The sequence below is a fragment of the Octodon degus genome, unplaced genomic scaffold (assembly GCF_000260255.1).
Source record: "Octodon degus isolate 3935 unplaced genomic scaffold, OctDeg1.0 scaffold00042, whole genome shotgun sequence".
Taxonomy (NCBI): Eukaryota; Metazoa; Chordata; class Mammalia; order Rodentia; family Octodontidae; genus Octodon; species Octodon degus.
This window is the reverse complement of record NW_004524618.1, coordinates 827,556-836,782: the sequence shown is the minus strand read 5'-3', so window position 1 is coordinate 836,782 and position 9,227 is coordinate 827,556. Positions and strand designations below refer to the sequence as shown.

Here is a 9,227-nt window from a genome sequence, read left to right as displayed (position 1 = left end):
GCGCCGACCCCCGCTCCCACCTGCGCTCGCGCCTCCGCCGAGCCGCCCCTAGAGGGCGCCCGGAGCCCGCTCGTCGGGTCTGCGGCGCCTCGCCCCGCGCAGCTCGGGGCCAGGCCCGCACCAGTCTGCAGCCTTCGAGACTCAAGTCCCCCCTGCAGCCACCAAAGAAAACTAGCCTCCGGGACCACCGGGTGGAAGTGCGAGGCTGGACCTCCCCTACCGGGGACCGCGCAAGTCCGCCGCGCCACCGCAGCCCAGCCTCTCTTGGGGACCTGGTTTCCTCAGGCTTCCCCGAGGCAACGGCCACGACCTTGCCGAGAGTTCTTGTCCCCACCGCAAGGCTGGAAGCTGAAGACCGGCCTGGGCGCCCCAGGAATGGAGTTGGGCCGGGCCTTGTGAAGAGGCTGGGGCACGGGGAGGGGAGCGAAGGAGGGCAGCCACCCAGGAATGGCCGGCCAGTGGGGGCTGTGGGGTTGGCGACGTGAGCCGCGCCGCGGACTGTGCGCGCCTGCCACGCGCGCCTGTAGCTCCCTGTGTGTCGTGCACAGCCTAGATGTGTAGCTGGAGTCGCCTGTGAGTCACAGGGCGGCGGAGCTCCTGAGTGGGCGGAAGTGTCTGTGGCCGTCCCACGCACACCAGGAATGTCCATCCCTATACCCCACCACCTTTCAGAACCTGCTCTGGCTCCTTGGGAAACCTGGTCTGGCCTCGGCTCTCCCTCAGTCTGTTCCTGTCAGTCCCCAGGACAAGAAATCCAGGAGAAGGTGCAGGTGGGCTGTACCTGGCAGCTGGCCTTGACCAACAAGGCCAGGATAGACCTGGGGCCAGGACATGCTGGCCAGGCCACTTTAAGTGGCTCTGAGAACGTCGCAGCTTCTGCCAGTTGCTTGGACTGGGGCCTGGCTGTAGATCAGGGAGGCCTGGGCCACTAAGAAGTCCTGAGGAGAAACAGGACAAAAGGACAGTGTCAAAGTGGGTACCAGGGGCGGGGGCAGATCTGGAGGGAGGGGCCCTAGCGGGGTTGGGGAACCTAGGGCTCCCTCTGTGCTGCCTGGAGGGAGACGCTCATGAGGTGTCTCCTGGGCCTGCCACCCACTTTGCCTGCCACCAACCAGGTCAGGCAAACATGGCACCTGTCTGGGTTCTGAGCCAGGGGAACCCCACATGCTGACTCCTGGGGGGTAGCACAGGGTACCAGTTCTCAGGCAGTGCCTCCACAGCCCCAAGTGCAGAACTGGCGACACAAAGCCTCTATTATAGTTAACAGGTTGAGCCAGATTCTCTGTACCACCCACCCTCCACAGCCATCGGGACGCCATCCACGCAGCGCTGTAGCCAGGTGGTCCTGGTCACTGCCTCGCTCAGGGCTCCAGAAAGGCAGTGGGAATTCAGTCAGCACCGGGGGCTCACTCCAGCTGAGGAAGGAAGCGGAACTTTCTGCCCAGACAGGTTTGTAAATTCTTCTTTTCCTCTCAGGCACCTAGTGCAGTTTTTCAGATGATCTGTTCCTTTTCTATTTTTGTTCAGAGAGATCTTTCTGGCAGGCACTGTGGAAAGCCTGGAGTTTGGAGCTCCGTTCCTGGAGCAGCTGGCCTTGACTGTGACCTGTATAGTCCCCAAGTCCCTGCCCCTTTGCTCAGCTGCCTCCACCCACTGCAGGCTTAACTAGAATCTTCAGCTGTACTCTCTGGGGCTGCGGCTTGGCCCCTCGCCGGCCGGCTGACACGGGATTTGCTGAGATTCCGGCCCAACGAATTTTGGGCGGAGAGCTAGGAGTCCTGCCCAGTCTCTTGGTGCCATGGATCCCAACACCTCCAGGAGTCTGGCGCTGCTGGGAGGCTTCACCCAGGGCCCAGGTGGGTCAGAGGGCCCCTGAGAATGTGCCAGTCAGTCAGGCGAGGGAGTACAAAATCAGGTAGGCCAGTGAGGCCGCTCTGTCCGGAGCTGCGACAAAGCCAGATGCCTGCTTCTGCTCGAGTCCTGATGGGCTGGGCAGGGTTTGAGGACCAACGACAGGGCTGAGGTGCCCCATGGTTCTGCAGCTGTGAGAGGTGTATCAGGTGCCCAGCTGTGCTTGCTTTGTTTGGGGAGAGGCCGGATGGGAGAGAGGCCACGCAGCTTTGGAAAAAGTCTGGAGTGATTGTGTTGGGCGTCAGCTACTCCCTGCTTCTACCCTGGCTCTTAGATTGGATAGTCTGTCCACCACTATTCTGGGGGCCCTTGGACACAGCAGGCTTATGGGTAGGGGGAGTCTAGAGGCTCGAGTCTTCCAGGAGTCTGACAATGATCCTGAGTTTCAAAGATGCAAAAGAAGGAGATAAACTGGATTCTGCAAAGAACACATAGATGTGATGGCCCCCATCCTGTCAGGATTGGCAGGGACAGCCAGACCTGCGCAGCTAGAATTCTGCGGTTTGGTTTGAGAGGTCATTTCCAGATCTTTCTTGGCCCCGAGAACTACTGCAATCCCCCCTCACACATACACACACACACTGCTGCCAGAGCCTGTCCCTACATCTCACACACAGGCTACCCAGATGTCCCACCTTGGAGAGGGAAAGCAGGAAAGACACCCAAGTCCTTTAGAGACTGCAACCCTCTTGCTGAGATCCAGAAGATCCATGAATGACACAGCTGAATTTTCCCCTGGCCTTCCTGGGGGCAGGCTGCTGTGTTTGCTGTCCCTGTATTGCAATCTTTCATGGCCACCAGGGCAGAACTAGGACAGTGGCTCTGGTGGTTTTGATCAGTCACAGGGCACTCAACTCTGCTCCCCACTAACCTCTTACTTTCTAACTGCAGAGTTTGCTCACTCTCTAATCCTGAAGGAAAAGATTCCTGTCTCCAAGTTCCCTAGAGCCACCAATACCCAACTCCTTCCAGAAAAGAAGTTGAGCATTTGTCTGCAGTTGGTCTAGCCAGTAGCTACACATTTATGGGGATGTGTGTGCTACTGCTGAAGTCAGAGTGGTCTGGAGAGTCCCTGGAGGTCTTTAGAACTTGAGTTCTTCAGATTCCTCCTAGGCCAGGCTGAGCTAGGAAGTCCCATTGAGAGCACAGGGGATCCTGACTCTGATTCCTGGTTGGGGCGCCTGTCCCTGCAGCCTGCTGGGAAGAGCACAGTGCCCCAGAGCTCATGAAGGCTCCCTCTCAGTGTACCTGCATTTCCACTCCCCACCCTCGATTACTCCTTCCCACCCTTCCTGTATCTTCACCAAAGTTACACTCGCCTCCCACCACCCACATCCACAGGGCCATCTCCCCAGTGATCACACCCCTCGTTACTTTCAATGTCTAATTATGTACTGTCCACACAAGTGCATGCTGCATATGAAAACTCACAGTTCGCACACGATTATATCTCACACAACTGTACTCACCATTAATGACACACAGCCATAGACATTCACACATTTAACAAAAATAGGTACACAGAGAACTAATACATGCCTTCACAAATTCATACACATTCACAAAAATGGGTGACCATTACACAGTGAGACAGCTGTATCGGCACATGGTCACCGGCTCTGCAGTGGGCCTTGTATACAGCCATAGTTTCGGTTTTGGTTAAACAGAAACAAGAATTTACATGCACGAATTAGAAACCCAAATGCACAGTTAAAACACATGATCATGAGCATTCAGTATCAGTAACATCCTGATTGCTCACACTGCTACCAACATACAACACATTCACACACAACTCACAAACACTAGCAATTCTAGGAGAACTTGCCCCCTCCAAGCCTGAGAAAGCCGTTCACCCGGTATCTTTCACACTGATGTATCATCATATCCCTGAAGCCCCAGTTCCACCATCCAAGCAGCTGCAAGACATTTGGCTTAGCAAGGAGCCGGCACCCCTGACTCCGGATCCGCAGGGTTTTATTGGGTTTTTTCCACATAAATTACACAAGCACTTTATAAAATGGTACACAGAAAACACTTTATAAGTGCATAATTTAACCCCCCCTCCCTACAAATACGATCTGGAGAATGGACTGAGTTTGGGGGACAACCTGTCTGTCATACCTAGGTTCAGCTGGGGTATGTGATGGGGCCCTGGGGGCCAGGTGAGGCTATGGTGTCTCAGGCCGTGTGTCACAATGTGGCTGTGGCCTTGCATCGGAGGGGACTGTGCTGCTCAGAATTAGCGTGGGTCACCCTTGGCCTGTACCCTGTGGTGAGGGTCAGCAGTGTGTAAGCCATAACCACGTGTGTGCAGGACACTCTGCCACGGCATCCTTGTGGTTCTAGGGTGACACTAGGGGGGGACACGGCCACCGCCTTTGTGTGGGCCTCTTGTGTAGGTGCTGAGTGGGACATAGAGGGGCTTCTTGGAGCAAGTTCAGAGGGCAGCCTTGGAGAATCTCAGAAACCCTTCCTCCACTACTCCCTGACCGCTTGGTCCCTTGTAAGAATCAGAATAAAATGAAATAGAGGAAAGCTGAGAGGCTCTGAACAGTTCCAGCAGGCGTGGGACGTGTAGGCTCCTGGGAAGGGGCCCTGCTTCCCTGTCCCCAGTGCTCTTCCTTTCTTCACTTCTACTGAAGACAGACTGTAGCGGCTGCGGCAGCAGTGTGGGAGCCAGTGCAAGGGCTTCAGTTCCCTCCTGCTCAGAGGACAGGGTGGGGAGAGTCTTGGCCCAGAGTGTAGGGACTCTCACTTGGCCTGGGGTGCTCTAGTGCAAAGGCTCACTCGCAGGCCGATGCCACCGATGTGACACTGGTGATCTTAGTGGAGTCATCAGACCAGGGCTGTAGGTTCTGCAGAGCGAAGAGCGAAGAGTTGTGCACACACAGGGGATCGGCTGGCAGTGGCTGCGCCAGGCTCTTCTGGAAGGCCTCCTGCTGCAGCTGCAGGAGGATTCGGTTGGCCTGCTGCCTCTCGGCCTCACGTTCCTCCGCGGTCTGTCGCCTGCACCGGGAACAAGCTGTTACTCGTGGGAACTTACTCGTGCAGGTGATGACTCTGAGGGAGCCTGGGAACCCCCCAAAGTCACAGCTGAGGTATCCCAGCATGCCGGGCCCTGCTCACAACCACACTGGCAGCTGGTGTAGGCTAGCCATCCCTCTCTCTAGCCTGCAGGGCCCAGGGGCCGCCCTTCCCCTAAAGAACAGGGCACAGAGGCCATGGCCAGCAGCTAGACCTGTCCTTTTCCCCTTGAACCTCTTGCAGGCTCGAGGTCCTGCCTCTGCCTGCGTCCTGCTGGGGGTCCCACCGCAGACCAGCTTCCTCCAAGTGGGACACTGGCTGGCTAGTGACGACTCAATTATTCCATTTAATGCCTTCCCTCCACGCTGTCAACTAAGATCAAACGTCTGTCTCTAAGGTGGACAGACCTAATGGGAGTCCCCGGGGCCTCCAGAAGCAATTTGTAGCCGATCGATGAAGCCGCTTTGCGAAGCGTTCGCGGGTCTCTTCCAGCGGCTGCTCGGCTGCTCGTCCTCTTCGCCGGGGTATCTGCCTCTCATCTTTCCTCCTTCTCCCCACATTTCGAACTGCCCCAATGTTTCTCTTCCATCGAGCTCCTATCTATCTCTGGTTTTCTCTGATCGATGCCCCTTCCTCCTCTCCAAATTAAGAGAATTTGTTTGAAACGAAAATGTCGGTTTTACTCATCCGAAGCTTTCTTTTATTACACACAAGATTTCTTCAGCCTGTCTTTCTCCTTCTTTGCAGGAAAGGGGGAATCTATCTTTGTCTCGATTCTTTGTGTTTCAATTTCTCTTTGCCTGCCTCTGCCTTTCTGTGCACCCTCTCTGGAGGGGTCTGGCTTCCTCCCCTTCCCAGGCTGCATCCTACAGTAAACCTCAAAAATACCGGCGACCCCTCCCGCCCCAGCCTCCTGGCCCGCTCTTTACCAGCTTCCTCAGGGCCGAGCCCGTCCCCGCCCCTTCCCCAGGAGCAGGAATGTTGGTGGGGGGCAGTAAACTCGCGGGGCCTCGGCTTCCTTTGTGGCCCCAAGGCGGGCGGAATCCCAGGCAGATTCCTCGCCTTCATTCTTAAGAAAAGGAAACTCCAATTCCTTCCTCCCGCAGCCTCGGACCGGGCCGGCCAGCCGGCGCCGCAGACTTCGCCCTACTCTCTCGCCTTCTCTTCCCATGGCATGTGTGCCTGTGTGTTTGTCGTATGTGGCACCGAGGGTGCACACCCGGGGCAAGAGGTGAGGGGAGTGCCTCTGGGAAGGCGCTCAGGGTGTACAGATCTGGCTGTTGAGGAGCGCGCGAGGGTCGAAGAGAGCCGAAATCGAAACCCAGAGGTAAGGTTCAAGCGTGTGAAAAACAAAACGGAGTGTGTAGTAAGCGTAGCTCTAACAGCAAAAGGGAAAATTCTCTCTCTCTCTCTCTCTCTCTCTCTCTCTCACACACACACACACACACACACACACACACACACACATCTGCTCCTAATTGATCCCCCTTTCAGTGGGACCAGTGAAACCCCGCCACAGCCGGCACCGATTGATTTTCCCTTCGCCCACGGTGGGGAACGCTGGCAGAGATCCGGCGCCTGGGGAAGAGCCGCAGAAGGACCCAGTCTGGGGCCGGAATGCTGCTGATCGCTGGAGCACAAGGTGCTGGCCATTTTGCCTCCAGACCTCTAGGATCAAGGAACTTCTCCCGGAAAATACAGACTTGAACAAGCAAAAATCCCCCCAGGACTCAATGAGCCTGGTCGGGGTCCCGCAGTGTCCTACATGCCCAAGTGGCGAGGGAAACCAGACGCATCTCCACAGCAAAAGAGTTGCTCAAAAGCCCTGAGACCTCGGCGACACACAGGAATCTCCACCCAGCCAGCCACACTGCTTCCAGCTCCCCTAAGCTTTACAGGAGGACGGGTCAGAAACCAGCGCAGGGAGAGGGGAAGGAGGCCGAGCAGCCCGGCCCTGCTCACCTCCACTTCGTCCGCCGGTTCTGGAACCAGGTTTTGACTTGCGCGTCGGTCATTTTGAGCGCCTTGGCCAGGGCAGCACGCTCAGCCGAGGCCAGGTACTTCTGGCGGTGGAAGCGCTTCTCTAGCTCACAGATCTGCAGGCGTGTAAAGGAGGTGCGTGGCTTCTTCTTCTTGGGGGGCGTCCGGTTCTGGTAGGGGTGACCTATACGGCGTGTTACAGTGAAGGGTGAGAGGGCCACTGGAGCGGGAGACAGACAGACGGCAGAGGCAAGCGGCAGAGCGTCAGGAGGTGTCCCAAGCCCAACACCCCGACATCCCGAGCAAGTCGGCGAGTGAGCAAGCCAGCACGCTGGCTGGTCCCCCAAGCAAGGCCTTGCACCTCCCAGCAGTCCTGGGCGCTGAGCCCGAGACAGGAAAGGGCCTCTTCCAGGCCGAGGCTTCCACTGCACCCACCTCTTAGCCTCCCTAATGGGCCTGCCTGCGGCTCCCCAACTACCAGAAACACTCTCTGACCTGCTTCCCCTGCCCCCTGGGTGCACTGCGAAAGGCAAAGGGTAACCAAGGCCTCTGCTTCTAGGTCCAGAGCTGGGCCTCCCATCAGAACCCCATAGGTTCTCACAATATACAACAGACACAGTTCTACAAAGTCTGCCCCCCAACTGGCAGGTGAGCACACCTAGGTGAGCCAGGCACAGGCACACAGGGCCATACAAGGCCACAACCATACCTTTTTCAGAACCCCATTCAGGCTTTAACCCCAGGGTAGGCAGCAGCTCCCCAGAGCAGGCCTTGTGCAGAGAATGTTATAGGGGTGCGCGCGCGGCACGCACGCGCGCGCACACACACACACGAGAGGGGGGTTCAGGCAGACTCTTTCCAGACTGATGGTCTGGGTAGGGTCCCAGGCCCCACCTCCTCAGGCCTGAGCAAACTGGGTTTCTGGCACAAGAGCCTGAGTTATGGCCATAGACCCATAGCCAAAGTCAATGATCTGTGCCAACCCCCCAAACACACACACACACACACACACACACACACACACACACACGCTCTTCCCACCAGAATCTGGCCAGAACCTGGGGAACAGTCTACTTGCAGGTCTTCAGAAGCATAGCCCTAAGGGCCTTGGGGTCCTCTTGCTGAGACTAGCTGTAGGCTCCGTCTCCTGTTCCTGTCTCCCTCCACAACTGCGTGTGTGTGTGTGTGTGTGTGTGTGTGTCTGTACACACACCCTCTCATAGTTCGGCCCTGGTGCCAGGCTTGGGGATCCTCACAGCGACCTCCTGCTACCACTCTCTTTTGGGGCCCAGCTGATGAGCCCTCCTGGCAGGGTCCCACCGGGGCTGGAGGACGTGGCCAGGCAGGAAGGTCTGGAAGAGCACGATCTCACATCCCGGGAAGGGTGAGGGGAGAGGGCAGTGAGGACCTGGAGAAGAGGCAGGATGTGCGCCTGGATGGAAGGAGCTCCAGGGAACCTCAGCGAGGGCCTAGCCAAAAGGCTACCAAAGGCGCACCCATCCGAGAGGCGTCCTCCAGCCACGACTTATCACTGGCCAGCTGCGCATTATTCACCCCGAAGATCCTGGGTCTGGGCCCTGGGTGAGACGCCACCGAACAGAGACAGAACTCAAATAAGGTTCGCCTGTCCCAGGCAGCTCGGCGCGCGGCGCTCACAGTCCGGAATGAGGCGGCCAGCACGTCGGCTGGAGCGCAGAGAACGAGCGAGCAGAGGGACTGGAGGTAGAGAGCCAGTTCCTCCCTTGTGTCTGATCCAGGGCCTCGCCTCACTCCCTCATCGGGAAACGCCAGCCGGCAGGGAAGGAACATTTTGCTCCCAGCGCACTTCTTTCTCTGAGGTCCCTGAGCCTCAAATATTGACAGAAAGTGTCGCTGAAGCTACAGCCCTCTTCCTGCTGTCTGAATTGGCCCGTGGATCGAGTCTCGGAGCAAGGGTCCTGCAGGAGCGACGTGGGGCCCAAGCTGCGAGAACTCTGGGAGCCTGGCGATCCTGGGGTGGGCCCCCACCTCGGGTAAAAACACCGAGAGCAGCCAACGACCCGGCGACAGACGGGCCGTCGTGGCAGCCGGCGGGGACGGGAGCGCAGAGCCCAAGCCTTGGCCAGGCGGACTCACCTGTGAACCTGTCCTTTGTGTATCTGCGGTTGCTCTCCATCCAGGGAAAGGTGAGGCCAGTGAGGTTGTTGACGCCGGGCACGGCGGGCACCGTGGGCAAGCCGGCAGCCAGGGGCTGGGGGTGGGCCACGGCTCCGGCCAGGGGCCTGTGCGCGGGCACCCGGATCACCCCAGCGGCGCTCAGCGCGCCCCCG

At 57.9% G+C, this 9,227-nt stretch overlaps 1 protein-coding gene across 1 annotated transcript in view; it reads right to left on the bottom strand.

Annotated features, from left to right (window-relative positions):
• Positions 1 to 4,697: 4,697 nt before the first annotated feature.
• Tlx1 (T cell leukemia homeobox 1) overlaps positions 4,698 to 9,227 on the bottom strand; it is a 4,931-nt gene continuing 401 nt past the window's right edge. The window contains exons 1-3 of the mRNA XM_023715465.1: positions 9,034 to 9,227; positions 6,901 to 7,102; positions 4,698 to 4,920 (exon numbers count right to left, since the gene is read on the bottom strand). The exon at positions 9,034 to 9,227 is cut by the window's right edge and continues 401 nt beyond it. Of these exons, the coding sequence (XP_023571233.1) occupies positions 4,698 to 4,920; positions 6,901 to 7,102; positions 9,034 to 9,227 (619 nt within the window). The remainder of the gene's footprint in view (positions 4,921 to 6,900; positions 7,103 to 9,033) is intronic.